The 25,399-nt window shown below is 41.4% G+C and overlaps 5 protein-coding genes, 1 long non-coding RNA gene and 1 other non-coding gene across 11 annotated transcripts; 3 read left to right on the top strand and 4 right to left on the bottom strand.

Moving 5' to 3' along the window:
• Positions 1-1,854: 1,854 nt before the first annotated feature.
• On the bottom strand, positions 1,855-2,982 carry LOC115750165 (pentatricopeptide repeat-containing protein At3g47530-like). The gene has a single exon (XM_030687351.1). The coding sequence runs from the start codon at positions 2,980-2,982 to the stop codon at positions 1,855-1,857; it is 1,128 nt and encodes a 375-aa protein (XP_030543211.1).
• Positions 1,942-24,139, bottom strand: LOC115750245 (dol-P-Man:Man(5)GlcNAc(2)-PP-Dol alpha-1,3-mannosyltransferase). 2 transcript variants are annotated; one of them, XR_007198421.1, is made up of 14 exons: positions 23,883-24,139; positions 23,763-23,797; positions 23,479-23,616; positions 23,240-23,308; positions 22,588-22,745; positions 22,432-22,498; positions 22,279-22,332; positions 21,946-22,034; positions 21,301-21,417; positions 20,833-20,966; positions 20,675-20,753; positions 19,038-19,094; positions 18,529-18,954; positions 1,942-1,952 (listed from the first exon to the last, which is right to left on the bottom strand). XR_007198421.1 is itself a non-coding variant. In XM_030687464.2 (13 exons), the coding sequence occupies exons 1-13, from the start codon at positions 24,040-24,042 to the stop codon at positions 18,783-18,785; spliced, it is 1,329 nt and encodes a 442-aa protein (XP_030543324.1). In that variant the 5' UTR covers positions 24,043-24,139; the 3' UTR covers positions 18,403-18,782. The 2 variants fall into 2 exon arrangements, 1 of the variants encoding a protein (XP_030543324.1); XM_030687464.2 differs by lacking the exon at positions 1,942-1,952 and having other exon boundaries at positions 18,403-18,954.
• On the bottom strand, positions 3,186-3,256 carry TRNAG-CCC. The gene has a single exon. It is a non-coding gene; the product is annotated as a tRNA-Gly (tRNA).
• Positions 5,044-6,361, top strand: LOC115750247 (desiccation-related protein PCC13-62-like). 3 transcript variants are annotated; one of them, XM_048278937.1, is made up of 4 exons: positions 5,044-5,407; positions 5,523-5,748; positions 5,830-6,246; positions 6,295-6,361. In XM_048278937.1, the coding sequence occupies exons 1-3, from the start codon at positions 5,094-5,096 to the stop codon at positions 6,208-6,210; spliced, it is 921 nt and encodes a 306-aa protein (XP_048134894.1). In that variant the 5' UTR covers positions 5,044-5,093; the 3' UTR covers positions 6,211-6,246; positions 6,295-6,361. The 3 variants fall into 3 exon arrangements, with proteins under 3 accessions (XP_048134894.1, XP_048134891.1, XP_030543325.1); XM_048278934.1 differs by having other exon boundaries at positions 5,830-6,249; positions 6,298-6,361; XM_030687465.2 differs by lacking the exon at positions 6,295-6,361 and having other exon boundaries at positions 5,830-6,288.
• LOC115750244 (protein LOW PSII ACCUMULATION 1, chloroplastic) lies at positions 8,653-13,575 on the top strand. 2 transcript variants are annotated; one of them, XM_030687462.2, is made up of 9 exons: positions 8,655-8,946; positions 9,856-9,959; positions 10,542-10,677; positions 10,766-10,997; positions 11,158-11,315; positions 11,914-12,102; positions 12,449-12,549; positions 12,852-12,948; positions 13,225-13,575. In XM_030687462.2, the coding sequence occupies exons 1-9, from the start codon at positions 8,707-8,709 to the stop codon at positions 13,297-13,299; spliced, it is 1,332 nt and encodes a 443-aa protein (XP_030543322.1). In that variant the 5' UTR covers positions 8,655-8,706; the 3' UTR covers positions 13,300-13,575. The 2 variants fall into 2 exon arrangements, with proteins under 2 accessions (XP_030543323.1, XP_030543322.1); XM_030687463.2 differs by lacking the exons at positions 12,449-12,549; positions 12,852-12,948; positions 13,225-13,575 and adding an exon at positions 12,158-12,434 and having other exon boundaries at positions 8,653-8,946; positions 11,914-12,122.
• On the bottom strand, positions 10,163-25,020 carry LOC125315052. Its single transcript, XR_007198423.1, has 3 exons — positions 25,009-25,020; positions 11,618-11,621; positions 10,163-10,287 (listed from the first exon to the last, which is right to left on the bottom strand). It is a non-coding gene; the product is annotated as an uncharacterized LOC125315052 (long non-coding RNA).
• LOC115750257 (rapid alkalinization factor) lies at positions 17,243-17,729 on the top strand. Its single transcript, XM_030687481.2, has one exon. The coding sequence runs from the start codon at positions 17,270-17,272 to the stop codon at positions 17,621-17,623; it is 354 nt and encodes a 117-aa protein (XP_030543341.1). The 5' UTR covers positions 17,243-17,269; the 3' UTR covers positions 17,624-17,729.
• Positions 25,021-25,399: the final 379 nt, after the last annotated feature.

The raw sequence follows: 25,399 nt of genomic DNA, 5'->3' as shown, positions 1-25,399 counted from the left end.
TATAAATAGGAAAAATTACAATTATGAGTTACACGTAAATGTTCCCAAATAGTTAAAAATATGATTACCTTTAAACGGGGACCCTAGAAAAATATTAATTGCACTTTGAGTGAAATCGGGGACTAAAATGAAAAATATTTGTGCATTTAGGTCCTTTTAGTCCAATTGTGCAATTTTTCCAAACATGAGGACTAAAATGAGATGCAAGGTATCAAAATCTCATGTCATGACTCTAAAAGAAAAAATTTTGGCTAAAATGATTTAAAATGAAATTTTTAGTCAATTTAGGATTATGTTCAATGAAGAGGCATGTGGTCCCAAACTGATTTTTTTTTAAAAAAAATTTAAGAGACCAAAATGAAAAGGGAATTAAAATAAGAATATGGACTATTTTTGCACATTTTTCTGACCACAAATACTATTTTTCCTTATTTGCGGCTATTTTTATAATTAAAATAAATCTGCAAAATGTCAAATATTACAAAAAAAAAAAATTTGTTCGAAATTGGTTGCTAAGGCTAGGCAAAAGCTTCCAAGGTTGATTTTGTAATTTTATGAATTTTTTCATATTTTAAATTAATTTTTTAAAATAAAATGATCAAAAATCAAGTGTCAACATCATGCAAGAACAAAAGAGAAAAAAGTGTGTTCAAAAATATAATTGTTCCTGATTGTTTCTAAAAAATGTTCCAAATGTGTTTTTAAAAAGTGTTCCAAGAATAGAAAAACAAGTTTTTCTTATTTCTTATTTCTGCTCCAAAAGTATTTACATTTCTCAAAAGTGTTCCCGAAACACTTTGGGAACACTTTTTTACCATACGCATTTCTGTAACGTTACCATACGGACCTTAAGTGCCTCGGCCTCGGCCTCTCGAAAAGCATCGAGTGCTTCGTGGTCCGAATCGACGTGTCCGACTCCATGGTCGCCCTCGTGGTGACGGTAGCGGCGGAGCGCATGAGCCTAAGCTTGAGTCGCGCAAGCAACGTCGTCGTCATAAGTGGTGATAATCTGATGAGGCACCTAGCGGCGGAGAGGGGACATAGAGGTAGAAATTGGAGGGGAGAGCGTGAAGGGGATAAGATCGCTCGACCCATGCGCTCCAAAATTCGTGCGTGCGACGTGGTTTAGAAAGTCCATGTGGACTTGTTTTTAATATAAAAATATCATGTAAGATTACACATTTTGTTATAAAAGTCATGTAATATTTTTTTCGAAATTTGTCGCCAAAAGAACTTAAGTGATCATTTTTCTCTAATTTGACACTTAAGTGAGCCGGCAAAAACTTTTGGTATTAAACTAAGCGACGTATGAGATTTTTGGCACTTTCAATCTCCTTATATCTCATATTGGCATCTTCTTTTCTTATCTTGTAAAGTTACTCCGATGACCACTTCCTCTCAATTGAATTTGAAATATGTTGAAAGAGTTACGGTCGATTTTGCAGAAAATGGCGAAAAGCATCCGAAGTGATGCACTACTCATGGACGAATTCTCTCTCTTCAAGAAAACATTCAGTGATTCAAGTAAATGGAGAATTAAAAAGCTGCTTACATCTTTATCTCCTCCTCCTCCACTCGCAAAATGCCCAGATCTCTTCCTCCTCCTCCTCCCCCATCCACCGTCGTCGCTACTAGTGGAGTCGCGGACACTGCGTCTAGGCCGGCTTCTTGTAAAGAACAAGCCTCGACAATTGACGGTGAAGACAAGATCGTGGCCGCGAGAGGGGGAGAGAGCCATGGGGCATCGCTCTGCACTTGCGTCACCGGTCATGGACTAGCGGCGTCACCAGTTGGGAGCTACTCTACGCTCGTGTTGTTCTTTGATCGTGTCGCCGCGCCTGGGCCACCAATGGACTAGCTAGGCTCGTAAGCAACGCCGACACTCATCATGACTGTCGTCGGTGTCATACGGTCAAATTCGTAATGCTTGATGCCTGCAGAAATTCCAAACTCTCCATTAAGCAGCGCACTGAAAATTTCTCTACCCTTCTCTATCAATCCTGATTGACTACAAGCAGAAAGCACTGCAACCAAAGTTTCTTCGTCCACCTTAACCCCTTCTCGTTGCATTTTATTAAACCAACTCACTACCTCATCACCATTTTTAGCGAGAGCTAGCCCTTTAATCACCATATTCCAAGTCAAAGCACTCTTCTCCTTTACGCTATGGAAAGCTTTCAATCCCTCATCAACTCTCCCACATCTCATGTACATATTGACTAAAGCAGTCCCCAAAGTCACATCCAATTCCCAACATCGTCTCCTCACAAAATCATGCACCCACATGCCCATTCCGACCTCGCGAACACTCGAACAAGCGGCCAACACATTCACCATCGTGACCCGATTCGGGTCTAACTTGGACAGCAACATCTGCTCGAACGCCATCAAGACATCACCGAACCTCCTAACCTTCCTATACCCAGTGATGAGGACGGTCCACGACACGACGTCTCTGTGGGGTATTTCGTCGAACATCTGGCGGCAAAGCGCCATGTCACCGCCTCTGGACGCGTAAAGATTGAGCAGCGAATTCCGGACGAAGATATCCTCAAGATGGCTAATTTTGACAACGTGGGTATGCACGCAGAGCCCCCGTCTGAACTCCCCAGAGTCGGCCAGGGACTTGAGGAGGAAAGGGAAGGTGAAGTTATTGGGATGGATGGAGTTCTTGCGCATGTGGGCATACACCGAGAAAGGAACGCGAGGGGTGCGGGCGAGAGAGAAGGCTCGGATGAGAGTGTTGCAGATGAAGACATGGGGTCTCGGGAGGTGGGCGAAGAAGCGCAGAGCCAGGTGCGAGAGGCCGAGGGAGTGGCAGACGTTGATGAAGCGCGACGCGAGGGTGGTATTGCAGCTGAGGTCTAGGACGACGAGCCGGGCCTGGACTTGGCGGACGTGGTTGGGGCCAGCGCAGCGAGCGGTCAGGACGTGGAGGATGTGGCCGATCGGGGTCCGAAGTTGGGCAAATGGAGGGGTCATGAACTCGGCGACGCATGCGATTTCATTCGAGGGAATCTCGCAGAGAAAGCGAAAAGGCAGTGTCGACCGTCAAGATTCTGAAAACGTCCCTTCCAAGGCGAAGGAAAAAGGAAGAGATCGATCGGAGTTTCCGACGAAATGCCCGCCATGAAAATTGCCCGGCAAAAGTCGAAGAAAGCTTCAAAACGTAGGAAAAGAGAAAGTGCGCATCCGGGGAATCGAACCCCGGTCAGTACCGTGGGAGGGTACTATGATACCACTACACCAGATGCGCAACTCAACGACGGTTCATTCGTTATGCAAATATTTAAATGTTACAGCGTGATACCTTCCATTTCCGAGCGCCCGCACACGAGTCACGCACGGACCCATTCCCCTCTTTCGTCCAAATCAGGTCGCGGGAAATTTAAAATCGGGTGTAACTAATTTTACTTAGTTCAACACGATTCACGCATTGTGCGTGTTATCTTTGAGAGCTCACCGTCCTTTCCACGATTCTATTATTGTAATGCCAATAAGGAGAGTTATCAAAAAAGTCATAATCATATTGTAATTATATCAATTCGAGTCTTGAATTTTTTTTTTTTACTAATTCGGTCCTCCACCTTCTATGTAATGCCGAATGTGCACAAACTTTTTCCGAGTTCTTAAAAAAGCACGAACCTTTACTTAATTAAGTAACTTACTACTTAGGGAGAAAACTAACGTGGTTATGTCCATATGAACAAAATTCATGATTAGACTCGGTCCGAGGATGATTTTTTTTTCTTTTCTCTTTTTTGAAAAGTAGAGTTCATCCAACCAATTTCGACCTAAAATTACCGACGTGAATGTCGGCCATCCAACGTGACACGGCCGATACTAGCGCGAATAAATTATAAAAATAACTATTTGAATTATTTATTTATTTGTATTCTTTTCATTTTCTTTTCTTTTTTTTCAAAGGGTCGGCGACCTCCGTCGACCACCGACCGAGGGCTATGAAGCCTTCTCGATCGTGACGAGGGCGTCGCGAGCCTCACTCGCCCTCACTTTGGCCGACTAGAGCCGTGACCATTGCCCCCGGCTAATGAGGGCTTCGTGGCCCTCAACCAGGGGTAGGCGAGGGCGGGGGTCGCCGGCCCTTTGAGCCAACAAATAAATAATAAATAAATAGGAAAAACAAATGACTAATTAATTAAATTTCATGAAAAATAAATAAAATATTTAAAATTATCTATGTCATCACCGACCGTGTCACATAGGATGGCCCATGCTGATTGAATTGTCATGTCAATGATTACCGATGAAAATTAGCCGGACTTAATTAACAAAACGTGAAAAGATTTATGATTCAATTGACAAAATTAAAAGGTTTAGAATTGAATTGGCAAAAGTATAATAAATTTAGGATTTTTTGTTCGGTTTTTTCCGGTACTCAATTAGGAACCTATGGTCCTAAGATTACAAGAACCAATGGACATCTCCCAATCGATTGGTAGCGTGCGTGGCTACGATAAACTCATTGGATTCTAGAGAAGAAAATGAGATTTGACTAATCTCGTCCACCTAAAACCTTACGTCTCTCTCTCTCTCACGCACGCATCACAATCACAAACAATCCAAAGTGAATCTCATTGGGCTCTCTGTACGTTTAGCTGCAAAATTGAAACGACTCCTTTGTGCCCCAATGTCATTATCTCGCGTCGCTTGTACTAACCTCCGAGATCTAATTTATTCGAGCTGCATGGTTTCCGTAGCGCCGTCTAAGACGTGCCCCGAAATTCCGGCTTAATTAAGGTTTCGCGTCTGCATTACAATTTAAGAAGGACTGGCATGTTTAACCATGCAAAAACATCGGCGAATCGCCCCGGTGAAGCAAAGGAAATTGCCCACTTATGTCTCGAAACCCTAATATCTCCATAAGGAAGAGAGACCATTTTCGGTAAATTATGTTGTTCTCCTTCACAAGTTAAAGTACTCTTCCTCTAAGACAGCATGGTTTTCGTGTAGTCAATCATTGATCATGGCAGAGACATGCCAACCCCCTACACCAACGTGCGACTACAAAACCTACTTTTCGTCCTCGTCCCGTGCACCTCCCCGCGGGTGTCATCCTCTCGGAACAGAATATGAAAGCCTCGTGCTTCCGCGTCGTCTTTCTCCTTCCTTTCTTCCTGAGACTTGGCCCGGTCGCCGCCGGTAGCCACGGGTACTGTGGGCCGGTCCCCGCTACCGACGCGGAGCTGATCCACGTCGCCATGAACTTGGAGTTCTTGGAGGCCGAGTTTTTCCTCTACGGCGCGCTCGGCAGAGGGCTGGACGGCATCGCACCGCACTTGGCTCTGGGCGGCCCGCCCCCAGCCGGCGGCGAGAGGGCCAATCTGGACCCTCTCGTCCGGCGAATCATCGAGGAGTTCGGTTACGAGGAAGTCGGCCATCTCAGGTCAGTTAGTCATCTAAAACTAGGATGCATGAGCATGAACCATCAATACATGAGTTGAGTAGCCAATGAAAGACTGAAGCTACTGATTGTATCTTTTGCGGTTCGGGTATTTCAGAGCGATTTACACAACAGTAGGTGGAATTCAAAGGCCGCTGATAGACATAAGTGCGCACAAGTTCGCAATGATGGTGGATGAAGCTCTTGGGCACAGACTGTGGCCTCCGTTTGACCCATACTTGGACACGGTCAACTATCTCTTGGCTTCATATCTCATCCCTTATGTGGGATTAACTGGTTATGTCGGTGTCATCCCCAACCTTTCCAATTTCACTACCAAAGCCGTAAGCGCACATCATTTCTCTCCATCATTTTTTGGTAATTTTCCTTCGAAAATGGTTGTGGGAGTTGCTTTGTGGTTGCAGCTCGTGGCCGGGCTCTTGGGCGTGGAATCCGGTCAGGACGCTGTGATCCGGACGCTGCTCTACGAGCGGGCCCTCGAGAAGGTCGCGCCTTACGACATCACGGTGGCGGAGTTCACCAACTTGTTCTCCATCCTGAGGAACAAGCTCGGCATGTGCGGGATCAAGGACGAGGGCATCGTCGTACCCCCGGTGCTCGGGGCCGAGCAGAGGACCGAGACCAACGTGCTGTCTGCGAACAAGATGTCCCTGTCATACCCGAGGACACCGCAGGAGGTGCTGAGGGTCGTGTACGGGACCGGGGATGAACACGTCCCCGGCGGGTTCTTCCCGAACGGCGCGAACGGAGAGATCGCCCGGAGATTCCTGGAGAAGAAGGGTTAGGGAACATTGGGTGTGTATGTATGTAGGCTTGTGGAGTGGATTGAATAAATTAAATAATCAGGGTTTTTTCGCTAATTAATAGCTTGGTTATATCGGCCCAAATTGATGTGCCTTTTGCAGTGATGTGAATATAGTCCAGCCTCAAGTATTTCCTCTGTCTAACCCGGTGGCAAATCCTTGGAGTCCACCTTTAATACCAAGAGAAGGATCTTCAATTTTATTTTGTTCTTTTTTGCTAAAGACTTCGAAAGATAATTGGTGGAGAAAGGGCGAAAATAACCAAAAAAATCTTAAATCTATTGTAGTCGTGTTAATTCAATTCCAAACGTTTTTTTTTTTTGTCAATTGAGTACTAAATATTTTGTATTTGTGTCAATTCAATCCATCCGGTCAATTTTGATCAGAAATTGCTGATATAGCATGACCAACGCCGACATGGACAAATTTTAATAATATTTTATGTGTTTTTCTTTTTTTCTTTATCTTTTTTTCGTGCCTTCTTCTTCCAACCCGTCGTGTCTTGATTGATTAAAAGTAAATTACAATCAAAACAATGTCACATTGATTTAATAGCTTCAGCGTTGTCGAGGCAATCGACTGGAGTAAGAAGAAAAGGAAGGGAAAAAAGAAAGAAATAGAAAATAAGAAATTCAAAAAAATATCAAAATTAAAAAAAGTATCAAAATATTATTAAAATTATCCATGTCGGCATCGATCGTGCCACATAGGACGGTCGGCCTCTAGGTCAGCAATTTCTCGGATGGATTGAATTGGGATAAGTGCAAAAGGTTTAGGACCTAATTAGGAAAAAAATGTTTAAAATTGAATTGGCATAGTTGAAATAAATTTATGACCTTTTTGGTAATATTTTTTTGAAAATAATGAGATATTGCCATAGTTATTTCTAGTCGAATGTGCCCACCATTGCAAAGGGCCAACGATCATATGTTATCATCCAAATGATGGCAAGGGTGAAAACGCTGAAGCTATTGAACGGAGGGAAAATTTCAAATAAAGGCTTGAAGTGCCCTCATTTTTTCAAATAAGAACCTAAAATGGATCTTGTTTCAAATAAGGAACTGAAATGCACTCATTATTTCAAAAAAGGCCTAATCAAGAGTAATTTTTCGTCATTTACATTTTCTTTTTTTTCCTTTTTTGTCCCTTTCCTTTTCGTCGATGGCCGGTCTCAAGCGATGGCCAACCTCGCTTATGCAAGGCAACTAGAGGGCTAGCCTTGCCTAGGTAGGGTGAGGATCGCCTTACATAGGCGAGGCCACCCATCCCTCTCCGGTAGAGATAAGTATGGTCCGGGTTGGTCTGATTCCCCGAGAAATCGGGGATCGAACTGCAGGTCCCCGAAATCGGTCATGTTCTCGAGCAGTCCAATGGAACAAGTAAAATGAAAATAAAAGGAAAATGTATTTAAAAATGTACTTGTTTGTATTTACATATCTACATACAACATTCTCGTGATTCATATGGGGGATGTTCATGTCACAACGAATATCGAATCCAATGTTGATATTGTATGTGGTTATGTGAATCTCATTTCTACGTACAATATTGTATTTAACGACAAAACATTTAATCGAAATTTTTTCCCATATGCAAGTCCCTTTCTTTGCTTAGATCTCATTTCTACGCATGCCAATTGTATTTAAAAAAAATTAAAATTCGTCGATCCGGGTGGACAGTCCATCCATCTAGTTCTCCCTAGAACAGAGGATTGGGCCGGCCGGATACCGATTCAATCTTGAGGAACCAAGGACCAGACAAAAAACCTCTAAAACTAGACCAATGTCATTGATCTTGTCTAGTTTAGGCGGTTCTCGATACGATCGGTCCATCTTACCCACCCCTACTTCATGCCCTTATTTGAAATAATGTCTTCTTCAGGTTTTTATTTGAAATTTTTCTCTTGAATCAACGTGAAGTTGCTTTGATCGTAATTTATTTAAAATCAATAAGTACACTTGTAATTTGTATGTGCAATTTTTTTTTTTTTGGAATTCGATCAGGTTTTTCATTGCATTCATATTTCACATGATGAAATTTGTGCGGTGCACTTTTTTAATTAAGTTATCAATATTTAATTTTAAATTAATTTTTTTACTCTAAAATTGCAATTGATAAGTTCAAACTTTTGGATTTTTTGAGTTATATTTTTGTATTTTTCCGCAAAATCTTAATTTTTAAACCTAATTGATAAACAAAACAAAATTAGTTAGAGGAGTCGAGTAATTAGAGAAAATAAGATGTAAATAAAACTCCCTTCATAAAAAAATTTATTTTGTATTTTTAAATTATTTATTTTTCGTAAAATAAACGGGGTAAATATAAAAAATCATGTAACTCTTTGTATTTTTCAAATCCGAATGGATTTTGCGTTATATTTTGTTTTGTTATCCATCAGCTTATTCAGATAAAGGCTTTTGCGTGCGTTCCAAATTTCATCTGTTCATTAATTTGGACAAGAAATTCTGTGGCTCTTCCATGGCTGTGGCTGCTCTGCCACTCAACCACCACCTGCCCTGCTTCTCGACCTCGAGCTCGAGAACTCGGACCCAGTCATGGCGCTCCCGAGGCAGGGAGGGCGTTCCCCAATCGACGAGACCGGTTCGTTTCGTCGTAATCAGTTGCTCTTCTTCTACTTCGCAGGCTCAAGAAGAAGAAGCTCCGGCGACGGCCGAGTCCTGCGTCAACTCCGGTCTCCAACTCTTCTCTAAAGGGCGGGTATGAATTGCTCCATTTCATGGCTTTCGAGATGCAACTTTGCGAAGGACCTGTGGTCTGTCAAGTTTGTAGCTTGTGCTTGTTCTTTGCTGAATAGCAATGTAAAGTGCAAGAGTTGTTATTTGTTTAACATACGGTAGCTTTGGATATCACGATTGGTCCTTCTGGGTGATGATTATATAAGATGAGGAGGGTTTTGATAGGGATGGGGTAAAAGGGTCTTGATTGTGATGCTATGAAATGAGTTCCTCAGTGGATTAATTTGGAGTTTCAGTTCGTGACATACTGGTGTTCGCCGGGGTTTAATACTCCAGAATTTCCCAGGATTTATTGGATTATGGAAAACTAGTTAAGGGAAAAAAGAGAAATTGTACATTGAACAGCAGTATCCGTCAGTTTAATGCAAGTATTCTGCTAAAGGTAGGATGGTCGATGAGTCTTTAATGCAGCAGGACAAGAGTGTGGTTCCTTGCTCTCCCATGCATAAGAACAACAATGTGCATTGCCTTTGCGACTTTACGACTTTATGGCTTTCTTGTTATGTAGATCTTGACTTTGTTATGTTATTGACATATGTAGTTGTTCTGTAGAGAAATCTTGATTTCATGAAATCTTGATTCAATGAAGGATGAGAATAGGCTGATTAATTCCAGTTCTGATGGGTAGTCTATGTGGTTGATAGGCTTCTATAGCTAGTCAAATTTGAAAAGCAACAACGGTCCACTGACGTGTATTGGTTGGATGAACTCTTGTCTAACTAACCTTGGTTGTGCTCGATAGAGGATAATGTCTCATTTTATGCTTTGATTACTTGATCATATATGTTCAACTTCCTAGCATGCGTGCTATGGAGGTGGAGAATATGCAACATTCAAATTTATATCATGGCAATATCGCCGTAACTTTCAGGTTAAAGAGGCACTGTCCCAGTTTGATACAGCCCTTACTTTAAATCCAAATCCTTTGGAGGCCCAAGCTGCCCTCTACAACAAGGCATGCTGTCATGCCTACAGGTAGGAGGCAAGAGCTCAATCTATGTTTTCTGCCCTAAATTGCACTTATATTGGCTTTCATTAAATTCTACAGCATTTATCAACTAGAAGACTAGCATAGTTTCCATCTAAAAGAATTGATAGTCATCGTAAGAGTCGGATTCAGGAGAGATCAGTTAATACAATTTGCTGGCCCTTAATTCTCCTCACTAATCTTGATGTCAGCTAATTCAATAATTGTGGGAGCTTCCAATAAGATGGTGGTATAATTCGTAACAGCAAAAGCTTTTACATATACAATGATCAACAAAAAGGTCTCCTCTTTTGTTGGTTAAAGTGTCTGGATGGGCTGTTGCTGTTTAACTTTAACTCCATTTGTTCGATGATTGATCCACCTCTGCTAGGTCTTCAAGTCATTTAGAATGGCAGATCATTGAGCATAGCCTTAATTAGGATGCTTGTCCTTTGAATTATCTCTGTCCTTGGCTTGACCCATTGAAAAGATGCATTCACAAATTCTCCGTTTTTCTTGTCTGTCTTTGTATTGGCTTATGTGATTAATTATTGCTAAGTTTTTATCTTCATATATTTTGTTTGTGAAAGAGGGGAGGGAAAGAAAGCTGCTGATTGCTTACGTAAAGCTTTGAAGGAATATGACCTCAAATTTGGTACGATTTTGAATGATCCTGACTTGGCATCATTCAGAGCCTTGCCTGAATTTAAGGAACTGCAGGAAGAGGTCTCTTGCTAATTTGAATTTAACACTCGTTCTCGGATGGTTGAAAGTTGTGATCGCTATTGCTCAACTCTCTTCGTTAGATTTACAGGCTAGACTGGGGGGAGAAGATATAGGCTACAGTTTCCGCCGAGATCTGAAGCTTATCAGCGAAGTTCAAGCACCTTTTCGTGGGGTTAGGAGATTCTTTTATGTGGCATTCTCTGCAGCTGCTGGCATTTCCTTGTTCTTTACCATTCCGAGGCTCATTCGTGCAATCAAAGGTGGAGATGATGCCCCCAATCTCTGGGACACTGCGGGAAATGCTGCAATCAATATTGGAGGTAACCATCTGGCCTTCCCTAATTATGCAGAATTCTGCTGAAGACTACTAGCCTTTTACGTGTTAGTATGATGTTCATGCCTTATTATGAATACTTCGGAATGCTAAATTGAGATGGAAATTGCTTTAAGTGACTAAATTTTTGAACCAGCAATCTGCAGGCGTCATTGTTCTTGTGGCATTGCTTTTCTGGGACAATAAAAAGGAGGAAGAGCAGCTTGCACAAATATCCCGGAACGAGACCTTATCAAGGTTGCCACTGCGCTTATCCACTAATCGAGTGGTTGAACTCGTACAGCTTCGGGATACAGTTAGGCCTGTTAGTATCACGGTTCCCTCTTCTTTTAAATTATCTATATGTCTCTGTTTATTTTCCCCTGGAGTCGACTTGGTTTCACATTGCAAAAGTTTTCTAAAATTCAGAGTTTTTTCAACAGTTCTTAAGATAAGATTTCGTGCATTTAGAGTGGACATATCGTCTTGACATTCTTTCACGGGCAAGATATACAGCATCTCCTTCTCCTGGAGAATATTTGTTCATCTCATGGTTTATTGACACAACTTGCGCTGGTCCTGAAATTTTCTGGAGCTAATGAAGAAGGAAAATTTCTTCCTTACTACTTTCCTTAGGAACTTTTGTCAATTAACATCAGCATCACGCTAGAAGATTGAAAGTTCTTTAAAAGGGTACTGCAGAATTTGAATATAACTGAAGTCCTAAGAATAGATATCCATGGAATCTACTTCTTTTGTAGTGCTTTGCAATATAGGATCCAAGTATAACAGAAGGTTATGTTCGCGTTCACTTTTTTTATTGCATGTGTATGAGATGCAAATCATAAATTTCAAGTCAAGATCCAGGTTCCGGAGTCCAATGAAGAAATGTATATTGATCTCAGCTGCTTCTTGGCTGGTAGGTTATTTTGGCTGGGAAGAAGGAGACCATTGCGCTAGCGATGCAGAAAGCAGAGAGATTTCGTACTGAGCTCCTTAGAAGAGGCGTTCTTTTAGTTCCTGTAATCTGGGGTGAAGGTAAGGCTGCACCATTGGAGAAAAAAGGGTTTGGTGCTTCTCCTAAAGCACCTGCTGCTCTTCCATCTATTGGGGTAAGTTGGTGAGACCAAAGGCATTTACTATTTTTTTTTTGTTTTGGTCTGGAAGGCATATACTAGTTGAGTTGTTTCATCCTTTTAGGTTATGATTCACTAAACATGTCACATCATTCTAAGAATATTCAGGATGATGATTGGTCAAGTCGAAGTGAGCTGTATATTTCGTATGTTTTTTGATAAGTGCTTTCCCTCCCAAGTTGTACTTCCATTTATTAATCCACATTTGTGACTGATAGCATGGGATATTTATGACATTTTCATTTAGGAAAAAGAAGCGTCAGAGTTTCCATATGCTTCTGTTTTTTTACTTTGATGATGCACTTGGCGAAAACAATGGCAGGAAGATTTTGAGAAGCGGGCTCAATCTGTAACTGCACAATCAAAATTAAAAGCAGAAATCCGTTTCAAGGCGGAGGTCATATCACCTGCTGAGTGGGAAAGGTGTGTTCATGCACTTGCTTCCTTTTTTAACTGTGTGTAAAGGGGTGCAACAAACTGGTTCAAAGCTTTTGGTGGCAATATCTCTTTCCTTCCCGGAAATTGGTACCTTAAGGCTAATGAGCTCATGCTCACTCCCACCACCCTCAGGGTGGGGGCCCCATATCGGAGTTGCATATGTGTCTTCGTATTCATTGAAGGATGTGTGAGGTTTGAGTAGCACCCTGCTAGGTGCTTTTACTCATTCTCTCTCCTCCTTTTGTCCATTAAAAAATGCTAATGAGCTTTTGCCTGGGCATTGTTAGGTGGATTAAGGATCAGCAGAAATCCGAAGGAGTTACTCCTGGTGAGGATGTGTACATAATACTACGACTCGATGGGCGTGTACGAAGATCAGGCAAGGTAGTTATGACCCATCCATCCTGTTCAATTATTTCTGTGACAGATAGGTCTAGTTCTTTGGTATGCTTCCCGATCAATCTTGACAATGACGTTTTGGCGGATGTTTTTTCAACCAAATAATGATAAATCTCGTATAGGTATTTGGGACTTACAAAGAGAACCTAGATTTGGCATGTGGAAACTACCGCTAGATTTACTTCAAAAAGGACATGGAAATGTGAAATCTCTATAAGTACCCTTTTTGTTTGTCCCTGAGAGTCTCGCATGTTATCGCAGGGTATGCCAGACTGGCAGCAAATTGTGAAGGAGCTGCCACCGATGGATGCATTGCTAAGCAAGCTAGAGAGGTAGATGCAGTTGCTTCTGTTAAGTGTTAATTCGTAGCGGGGATAATTTAAGATGGGCTATCGCCATGTATGCTTGGTTTCTTAATGTGAGCTTCGTAGCTTCATATTACCCGAATCCGGTGCCCAGCACAGAATCAATGGGATATACTTATTCGAGAAAGTTGATGTCCGACACTGTACGAGCCCACTCAACACTTCCCAAAACAGTCTCTAACATGACTTATGTGATTTAGTTCTTTGAAATTTCCCAAGGAAATGAAATGAGAAATATTTGATCTGTTCTGCCCTACCCTCTAGTCTTCCTAGCGGTGCGTCTGGGCCTTGAGGTGTTGATGTTGGTTTTAGACATTATCTCTGCTCTTATGTCTTTGGTTCATCTTCTTACCATCCTAAGCTGCAACTCCTGCCCCCCTTCACATGACTGCTTCATGAAACTGACAGATTTGTGCATTAGGTAAACTTAGCTGCAGTCCATTACTCTAGCCTTTGACCTTTTCATTTAGACAGATTTACTGTTTGGAGTGAGTCCGGAGATTAGTGAAGTTATCCCTCTCGCTTATGAGGTGGACCTCATTAAAGCGATGTTTCTATGTCAGCCCCGACGTGCAAATTCAGATTATCGTACTTTTAACCTCGATTCGAATCCATTCCGTATGGTGGGTAAAGTTCGGTTTCAAGGAGAGACCAAGAAAAACCACCACATTGTCGTTGGCCAAGCCTGTTTTTCTTTCTTATTTCGACCAAAAAAAAAAAAAATCCTTTCATCCTCCCTTTCGAGTTTCGACATGGCCATCATCATACTTCTTATGATGATGCTCGCCGTCTTGAGCACCACCGAAGCAGGCAGCCACCACAAACCGACCCGGCTACCCACTTTGGAGGCCCGATGCCAGGGGTCTCTTACAAAGTACATGCTAGAAAGAGAGGGAGATGGATTCGGCGATCAACAGGCGTGTTTTGTCGAGCAACAACTATATTAGCTATATTGTGCTGAAACCCGATAAGACGGCATGAGCCTCGGTCAACAACTATGGATTCGGTGTGCCTTACTCCAATCGCCGGGCCGCTGCAAATCCTGACAGCCCCGGTTGCGCTACTTATGCTCAATGCCATTGCAGAAATTTTCGGCATCCCTCAGGATTCTGCTTCTGTTTTTCTTCTTATGGGATAAGGATCCACAATATTGTTGACCGAGGGATAGGATCGCAGCTGCGGTACTCGGTGAAAATCGTCGTGCATTCTGCTATTCTCTCCCATCTCGTGGGAAAACGTCCGGTTTTCGTCTTCGAAATAGGACTCAAATTGAGAATCATAGTCATCGCGCAATTTTCATAAGCAAGGCGTTCCCAAATCCTGAGCTACAACCTTAGCGTCGTTTCGCGGTCATGTACGACATCTTCATGCTCCAATGACAGCCTGCATTCGAGTGCGTAATCCTGCTTAGCGGAAACAAGTAGAAAAATGAATCCTCTTAATCACCGGAAGTCACGAATTTAATCAACTGAATTGGGATCCTCTCGTTTTCACGGGAACTAATAATCAACTCAAGAGGCCACGTCGATTCTTCGAGAAAGAATTGCGAGGGCAATCCTTTTACCAATCCAAGGGGTTGCTTTCACGGTTAAAGAGAGCAGGCTCGGATGCTCCGAAGGCCCCCATCACCAAATTACATTTCAGCAAGCATCATCATTACATTCGAGGAAGATGGTCTAATCGGTCCTAAATTTATATGTGCAGATATCGATTCAATCCTAATTTTTTCTAATTTTATCAATTTATTCATAAATACGTATACTGAAGTTTAACATAGTCTTTTCGACCAACTTTCGCGTAAAATCGCTGACGCGGTAGTGTGGCACGTGGGACGGTGTGTGATGATCGGACCACCACGTCAGCAATATCCTTTGAAAATTGGCCGAAAGAACTACATTGGAATTTCGTACAAGGATTTTCGGTCAAATTGGCAAGATTAAAAAGTTTATGACCGAATCGGCATCCATACAATAGTTTTAGACCCCGATTGGATAATTTTCCCCCATCAAATTCAATTCCACAAAAAGAATAATATTCTAATGTACGACTCTTTTAAAGTGTTCCTATGCCGCTAATTTCCTAGTTATAGCGGGGATCGAGCGTAGCGTATAATCAATGTCGTAGATCGTTTGGGAGCGTATAATTTCATTAGGAGCCCTGAAATAGTAAGCGTTTATCCTCAAATGAATGCTCAACCTCGGAAAGCCTGCGTGCCAGGAAATACGTATCATCGAGATAGTCATTTGAACAATAAAAAATCAATCCTTTTCATTCTTTTTTTGTTTGTATTACTTGGTTTATCATATTTTGGGTAGGTAACGAAGAATTAACATGTTAATCATGGAGTTAAACTTTTCTTTACCGCAATCTACAGCCTTTTGAAAATTGTTTAAAAAAAAATTATGAAATCGGGAGTAAGATCCATTGAATGAAACGAGCACTTACGTCAGTCAAGATAATTCACAAATTTTTTTTTTTGTATATTTCTTCCTTTTTGCCCACGTAAGATATTGCTTTTTCTGTAATGGGAATATTTAGTCCAAATGAAATCGACCGTGTGGGACTAAAGTTTTACGTCAAAGTAATGTATTAGGACAGCTTGTCCATTGACGTTTTCAGCCACCTTCGTCCGGTGCCAATTGGAGCTGCCGCCCTCTACCGACGTAAAGAATAAAAGAAAAAAAAGTGCCACGAGTTACGCTCGACATGATATCGCAAACTCAGAACAAGCAGTCGAAATGTGAAACCGGTTGCACTTACACATGTAGTGAATAATTGAGCTGGGTCGGGTCACAAGTCGCACAACCCAAATAGACTCAATTAACCGGTTTATGACCCATTTATTCGAATGCAAATCTAGCCACTCATATCCGACCCCGACACATATTCCTAAAACACTTTCATGCTTAACCCAAATTTAGGAAAATTCATGCCCAAATTGAAGTGAGAATGGAGAGTGAGCGAGCATGTTAGATTTTGTGGGACCACCGTCAACTGTTCTAAAAATTTAAGATATTAGACAAAGTTGTGATTTGATAGTTAATTATTGTATCGCTCTCCCTCGAATGTTAATCTTCCAAATGGCCTTTTTCTTCACCTGCAGATTTTGAACGTTTTGGACAAATCCAAGCATAAATTGGCAATCGCGTCGGTTCAAGATTATGGCAACTTTCCACTAGATCAACACACACACACACAAAGATTAATTGCTATCTAACTCGGTTGCACTAGAAACTTGAACAAATAGTGTGTTTTAGGGTTATCGTCTGAAATTAACCTCTTTTACGATAATGGTAAATCGAAGGAACCAAGCGATCCAGAGATGTGCGCATTCTTTTAGAGAAATGGGCGCCGTGTGATCGTCGAGGATGGCAGTCTCCCCGTCTGAGGGAGACCCCCCGAAAGAAAATCTCGCGGATACGGCCATTCGAGCCGAGGACTCGAGCAAAGAGGACGAAGGAGCTTACCTACCTAACGTTCGGGGTTAAATGGACTTTGTATCTTCTTGTTCCCATCTCAGGACTGAATAATTTTTATATGGATGAAGTGTCTATTCCTTGAAAAAACCATGAGGCAGCGGATCAGCAGAGTCTTCTGGGTAATCTTTTGTCATCATTTACTGTTTTAATGGAGCATCCCACGTCGTTTTCGCCAGGAGGCAAGCCATTGAATTGCCCTGTTGAACTTTACGAACGCCATCCGAACAAACGCCAAGTTTCATGACGTCATTCTTTCTATTCAATTTCTCAAAATCCCACCTATTTTTATGAACATATGGTAGATTCGAGATGGCAGAATTTTATTTTACGTCACTAACACTCACTATAGTTATGAAAAGGCCCTTCAAAACCAGACGTAAATCCCGCTTCGTCTTTTGCCTTTCACTCTTATAAAGAAACGCATTGCCACGGACGTCGACCGAAAACATCGCTACTTGAAAAATGGCCGAGGCCTCCACTTTCTATCTATCGATCGCGATCGTCCTCGTCTCCTCGGTCGTGGCCTATGCTGGCGGGGACCTCGAACTGAGCTGGGCGGCAGCGGCGGCCCCAACAAAGGCCCTGGGGTGCCGGGGACCAATCGCCCAGTGCCTGGCTGAGGGCGAGCTCGAGATGGATTCGGAGATCAACAGGCGGTTCTTGGCGACCACGCGTCCGCACATCAGCTACGGGGCGCTGCAGCCGGGCACTGTGCCATGCTCCCTGAGGGGAGTGTCCTACTACAACTGCAAGCCAGGCGCCGAGGCGAACCCTTACAGCCGTCCCTGCAGCGTTATCACTAGGTGCCGTAGCTGAGAAATGTGAGGTTACTGTCTATGTACCTGTGTGTGTTTCTTGATCTTTCCTTGTATTTGTGGTCTGGACATGTTCACGACCTAGGATGTAAAGAACTAAAAGCTCTGATTTCCTCCTCCTCCTCCTCCATGTTCTTGTCTCTGCTTTCTGCCTTCTCCATATCAACTCTTTCTAGTTACGTTCCATCAAAGGGAAGCAAAAGTATCTGAGAGTCCTTAGGAACAGCAATCGGGAACTACTAAAGTATCTCAGACGACATGCATTTAATTGGAATTTCCAGGCGATCGTTTATAATTTCATCCAACAGGTGACAAAAATCATCTGCATGTTCATATTCTCATCTTTTGCCAGACAAAACTGCGTTTGGAGTTTGCCAAGTGTCGTACATTTTTAACAGGTCCTAAGGCCCCTAGCTACGAGGATATACCGATGAAACTTTTTCCTGGATCATACGCCTGAATATAGAGCCAATCCTATGATGATTTGTCCGCTATCAAAGGACTCGGAAACTTTATCTTTCTCCTGATCCACTTCGAACACGGCCATGTCGAACAATTCCAAGATTAGCATCAATTTCAAGCTTTATGGTTCACTATTTTCAAAACAATCAAAGCTGGAAGCTCCTGCTGTTTTTAATAACTAAACATCTGAATACGAAAAATCTGGTAGGCTTGCCTATTTGGTCAAGACACTAAATCGCGACTCGGGAAAAAGAAAATCAAGAAGCGTGGTAACTGGTGCAGTATATATCCCAATGGGTTTCGCTGAGTGCTTCAAGAGATCTAAACGCTAGTGTCAACTCAAAAAACGAAAGGAGTAGCAACGTGGATCGATAGTTCGCCATGTTGCTTTAGAATAACATAGCATGTAATAAGGCTGCTAATCCGAAAATCTACCCATGTGACCATGTCTGTATATAATACTGCGAGCAATATGAGGCATCATCAAGTCATTTCTGAATAAGGACTCCCTAAATTAAATCGCCTATCTATCAAGTCTTAATGACAGCAATTGCAAGGTACACTCATTTGAAGAAATGCCAAAACTGTCATCGTTACTCGTGTCTTCTATTCACGCTGTTAGTACAGATGAAGGTCCAAAAATACACTTGGAGCTGGGACGATCGAGAGGAGGATCAGCAAAGTGGCATCAGAGTTTTTCATTCTTCTTTCTTTCCACTCGATGATTTAGCCTTGAGATAAGGATATTCCGGTGGAGCAGACCAAAGGCCCCACAATATAACTAAGTGGAGACAGAGAAGCATTACAGACGAATAGATGTTTGATGGATAGATATTCCAGCATAACTCCACTCCTACGAACAATATTATCCTGCAACAGAAACACCTTTGTTCTTCAAAACAACTGTATGTGTCGAAGTTACTGACTTAAACATTAAAACACAAAGAGGTTACCGCAAAAGTGTCGGAAAAGGTGTTCTCCAAAGTAAATAAGGTAAGCTGCAAAAGTACCTGTACCAAGAGATGCAGATTAGAAACTAATGCGACAGCCATAGACATTCGAACAAAAAGATTAACTACAAATAGAACAGAATACATGCATAGTGTATTCTCCAGGTCATCAATTATTTGACACAACAGCAGATCAATTACTTTTAACACAAAACAAGCAGAAAAATTAGAGTGAACTTATTCCAGCAATGGGAATAGGAGCAACAGTATTCATGGCGATAGCAAGATAGACAATGAAGAACTCAAAGAACCTGATGCAAATGCATTACGAGAAAAGGAAAGGCAGAACAAGATGCCTCAACGCTATAGGAACACATACTATGCATGAGTGTCTGCATGTATGGGTTTGCATGCTTGAATGGGTGTTAATATCTCTGTGTTTGTGAAATAAAGAAGCGCCTAAGCACAAAAGAAATGCATAATGTCACTCACACACAAGAGTATCAATTAATGTATAGTGTAGTTACACCTAAACCAACTAACAGTAGAGCAACTATCTGGCAGCTGGTCCTCACGAAAAGAAGAAAAGAAGATGAAAAGATCACACTGGTTTAAGAATCCATAGTCTATTACATTGCTCTTAACTATTTGACACCAATTTAGCATACAAGGACATACCATAAGGGCTGAGCAAATAATGTGGTGGCCTAGAAACCCGGACCAGCCCGATATTTTCAGGCTCTGATAGGTCCGGACCGGGCCACAGGGCCTTAAATAAATTCTATTTAGAACTGTTCTTCCGGGGCTTAAGGTACTTGAAGCCTAAACGGCCTAGACTGGCCCGAGGTATAAAAATATATGTTTCAAAACCCTAATGCACGAAACACTCTCTCTCCTCTTTATCTCATTCTCCCAGGTTCTCCACTGTCTATCCGCCACAGCACATCCAGCGGCCCTACATGACTCACTGAACTTATCACCCACCCACCCCCCCCTTTCCCCCCTTCTTTTCCCTCCCTCCCTCTCTCTCTCCTTTCTCTTGTTCACGCCCCCACGAGCTGAGGCACTAGGATTAGGATGGCTACCACACTTCATACATGGCGTCCCTCTCAAATCACAGGTTGCTGTGACTTTAAGGATTTTTTCCCCCAATTTTTTTCCCAAAATCTCGTGAATATATATTCTTCCTCCTCCGCCTAGGGGCTCATGCTAAGCAAGCTACTTCATGATGACTTGTGTACTGCAAGTGCTTGTCTTTTCAATTTATTTTCCCTATTGAAGATGTACTGTTTATGTTAACAACTCAAATGAAAAAGAAAAATGACATTGGTCATCTGGGCTTTGTCCTGGACCTGCCTGAAATGACCTAGTCCTATTTTGTCCAGGTCAAAGTACATAGCTTTAGTGCGGGGCCAGGCCATTGGACCAAAAAGTATTAGACCCGAGAAGCTGTTCGGGCTAGGACAATTTTTAAAAACCCGCTTGACTCGCCGCATCCTCAGCCCTGTGTACCATGCAATACATGGTACACCAAACCCAAAAATTTGCAACTCACAAGCAACAGTGGTAAAAGTATGTCAGATAGACAATATTTGGAGATACAAGTTGAGTAGCAATCAAAATTCTGCAAACAGACTTACCATGAGTAGAACTGATAATGCAATGAACGTGCACATACGATGCCAATAAAATTCCCAGCAAACATAGTCGTCACAATATCTGAATTATGCAATAAAGAAATATCAGTACTAAGCAATAAAAGGCGCTAATCAAAGAAGAGAAATCGCATTTTACTTACGCTCTGGGCAGAGAACTTTGGACGATGAGCCGACACTATGAAAATTTTGTTGTGACAAGGAACTTGAGAGAGACAACTTCAGCTTCAAGAAGAGAAATTTTGAATGCAAGAAGTTAAGAAGCCCTCCTTCATGCCTGTAGATTAAATATAAATTGACAAAAGCCGTGTCAATCTGTGAAAGAGAAAAAGCATAAATCATGCAGATAAAATAAGCAAGAAACAACATAAGACAACTAACCTACTAGCAATTCCATTAGTTGCCAGATGTAAAATGAAAATGCAACAAGTACTGCTTGTCCAAAAACTAGTGCACCAAAAAGTAACTTGTGCACATATGCAAACAGAAATTCTTCCATAAAGAGACTGGAATGGTCAAGACTTGGCAAGCTATCTTTAGCAAACCAACAACTGACATTTGCCCTCAACTTCAAAGCCTAAAATAGCAACTTGAGTGACATTAACACTTACTTGCACCATCTACAATGCGCAAATGTGAAGAGCAACACCAGGTGAACAACCAACAAGGAGACTGCAAATTCTTTGGATACAAAAACTGGCTCAGGAACAAACTTGAAGTTAACAGACCTGAAGGCAAATAAAGTTAGTTTTCAACTAATATCCAGCAACCCTTTTTGTATGAGGTAAATTTAAGCAACTTATAAATAAGATGGTGCCACAACTTCTTTGATTATAATAATGCAGCGTGATCTCATTGTCATCTGCATTTCAAACGTACATTGAAATTTGCTTTCAAACGATTCCTTCATCCTCGCATGAACCAAGAGTTGACTTATAATGCGCCACATATTTCAAAACAGAATAACGTAAACAGACCATAGCATAAGAAATCCAGAATACGTCTACCAAATCCAGTAGAAAATGCCATCATTGGGTGCCATATATTTCGCATAGTCAAAAACAGTGTTGTTATACAAACAACGATAAACTACTTTTTTGGCGGCTTAATGGATTCACTTGCAAAATGATCTATTAATTAAGCTCCTATGCAAGAACCTGAAATACAACTTATGAGAGAGAAAATGAACAAGCTTTTCCACCCAGTGACTATAGTCTCATCTACTTTAACATTTAGAGATTGCAAAGAAGTAATACCAAAAGTGGATGAATATGCGACCAAGATTGAAGGCCCGAGATATATATGCAACCGGATAGGATAAGAGAAAAGGAAGGCCCAACAATATCTGGAGAATTGTGCATTAGTGAACCAGTAAGCATAATGATCTCATCGGACGCCCAGCAACATTATTCACAGATGGAGGAGCTCCACTCACCTATGCATGCCAAAAATCAAATGATTGATATGTTACATTCGCAAGAAAAGGCATTTGTGTGCTATGAGGACTCGATTTTCATTCGGACAAATCTCAAAGTATATCAAAATGGATGTAGGGAAGAAGGAACATCAAGGAACATAAGGTCAACTACCTGCACAAGTGCTGCACAAGCTAACGCTGACACCACCTCAAAAATATTCAAGGCCTGCAGAAGACGCATGTCAGGGATTATAAACCATGCTCAAAATTGCAATAAGCACTTTAGGCACAAATTCAAGACTTACAGAGAATATAAACCATGTACCTTCAGCATTAGAAGAAGCAATGGTGGGGCATAAAGGAGGACATTCATTTTTATAGAAACAGCAGCACTGCAGAGATCAAAGGAGTGATATTTATTTGAAGAAAAAGAAGAATAATAGGAAGCACAAGTAAAAGGAGTTCCAAGTGAGAACACTACCTGAAGATAATCAACCCAACATGCCACCTTTGGCTAAATAGGACAGCCATAGAAGTATGGAGAAGCATTGTAGCAATACAGTCATTAAAGAGACGGAGAACAAAGAGTGAGTGCACCCTCTTTGACAGACAAAGCAAGCTCAGAGCCCACCATGGGAGCTGCCATAGTTTTTAGACAGTGGACGTCAATGACATCGCTGAAACTTCCTCAGAAGGGAATGATAAAAAGAAATTATTGCGTTGTGAACAGATTCAGTCAAATAAGCATCTGTCTTTTGAACTTCAAAAAGAAAGGATCCAATAAACAGTCTCTACATTCGTATCCATCAGTATCTTAACAGTATAAGTACTATACATATCATATTGAACAAGGTAATGAAGTACATCGAATAGAGTAAGCAGGGACAAAGAAACTGTCTTGACTATATATGAGGAAAATACAACTAGAATGAGATTGTACAAAGCTACTAAATACCAAGTAATTTGGTACAGAGCAACTTGACGATGCATCACGCAAAGTGCCAGCACCATAATTGGCATTTCAAACGAGGATAAGCAGTGAAGGAGATAGAGGAACAAAGCCAAGTCCCATTGCCAAACACGTGCATAAAGAAATAAGCACCCTTTTCACGTGCAACGATTAAACCACTTACCACATCTGTCTTCACATATACGAAGAACACGATCCCCAGGTTAATGATGTATAAAATGCCAAACAAAATCTGCGGCGTCAAAGAATCAAGGAAACTATCAATAATGTAGGAAGCAAAAGACTCCTTCAAAACACAAAAACAAATAGCAACCACGGCAAAACACCAATATGCACGACATTGCCCATAATTGTCGCAGATAATGCTGGTGTCCAAACCATTATTGAAAGCATAAAAAATACCTGAGCTGGATAGACCTCGCCGCCAGTGACAAACTGAATAGCAGAGTAAACATAGAGGAAGCCAGCTGGATAGACCAGGGGACCTGTGTCACCTTTCAAGTTACTGTAATCCCTTTCTCCTCCCAGAAATCCACTCACCTACAACACATGAAATCAACCAGAATTTCGAGATCAAAAGCAACAACGCGCGCAAAAGCACAAAAATTGAAAAAAAAAAAAAAAACAAGAGCTTGATTCGGACAAAAGGGAACACCGATTGCATGGACTCGGGAACGAATACGCACCTGAGACATGTAAGCGTCCCAGTCGATCTTGGTGTCTGAAAGCAAGCCGAACAGCGACATTCAGAAGCAGGACCAATTAGAGAAACCGCGAGAGATAGAGAGAGAGAGAGAGAGTATTACAGGGGACATAGGCGATGATGAGAGAAACTAGAACAACATCTGCGATGAGCAAAGCCAAGGAGAAGGCGGCTTTGCGATTCCTGAGGAGCTTCACGGGACACGAAGAATCTTGCTCGGATTGGCGCAATTCGAGCTCGGATGTCGTGGAAGGAACAGCCATGGCTTCCCTAGCTCTTCGTTGAATTCTCTCTCTCTCTCTTCATTCACTTCCGCCCCTGTCGATTGATCTGAGTGATGACTGAAGAATGATCACGGTGCGAACCGTCGGATCTAAAATGGGACTGCGTGATCCAGCCGTTGATGTTCTTGACTCTAGAAGGGGATTTATTTATTTTTTATTTTTAGAAAACAGTATAAGGGAAAAACAAAGAAAAAAAGAGAAACACATTTAAAATAAAAATAAAAAAGTAAATGACAAAAATGCCCCTAATCAACCGGTGAGAGATTTTTTTTATACCAATATGGTTACTTTAGATCCTAATTTGAAACAACGTCCACTTTCAGCATTTATTTGAAACAATAAGGGCATTTCAAGTCATTATTTGAAATAAAGTCCACTTTATGCCCTTATTTGAGAAAACGATGGCACTTTGAGCTCTTATTTGAAATTTGTCATTTTCGTTATGGACAATTATTTATGCCTCGATATTACATGAACTATGAAATTTTTTTTGGTGTATTTATTTTTGCGAGCAATATATGCGAGCATTTTTATGAAAATATTTTTTTAAATCATTTATTTTTTGCCAAAAAAAAAAGGCGCCTAGATACTACACCGATTTCAGTATTGACTTTATCGATATTACTATTTAGTTTTTATAACTACAAAACACATAAGTAAATGATTTATTTCGGCTCAATTTTAAAGTATAAAAGGCTATTAATTCAAGTGCTTAAAACCCAAGAACACCCCTTTCTCTCGCTTTTATATTTTTGTATTTTGCCCCGTTTATACATACATATCAACAAAAGCGGGTGTGATCCTATGGTTAGCTATATTTTACAGGGAAACAAAATCGAGATAAATTCAAATAAACAAAAAAATTGAAAAATGTAACACTTTTTAAGAATGTCTTACAGTAAGCCATTTTTCCAGAAAAATGATAATATTTTTTTTATATTTGACTGAAATCTGAAAATAAATTACAAAATATTTTTCCGTTACTTAATATGAAGAGGAAAATTACCATTTTTATTTTTATTTTTTTCCTTCTTCCTTAGCTGGTCACCGGCCACGGTGACGATCGGGGACCAACCACAAGCGAGGGCCTGCGGCGGATCGCTAGCCATCGTCATGGTTGGGGACGGACCAAAGAAAAAGGAAAAATAAAAGGCAAGAAAAAACAATTAATGGTTTTTTTTTAATAATATTACTAATTTGAACGAATGTTTCATAACCGAGGACGCAAGCCCGAGTGCCAAGGATCCACACGTGGCCTTTGTGGACCCAAGCCCGAGTGCCGAGGACCGGAGTTCGAGCGTCGAGGACTCGTATGGACATGGGCGAAAGTGTTGGG

This window comes from Rhodamnia argentea, chromosome 1 (genome assembly GCF_020921035.1).
Source record: "Rhodamnia argentea isolate NSW1041297 chromosome 1, ASM2092103v1, whole genome shotgun sequence".
NCBI lineage: Eukaryota > Viridiplantae > Streptophyta > Magnoliopsida > Myrtales > Myrtaceae > Rhodamnia > Rhodamnia argentea.
This window is presented reverse-complemented; position numbering and strand designations above follow the sequence as displayed.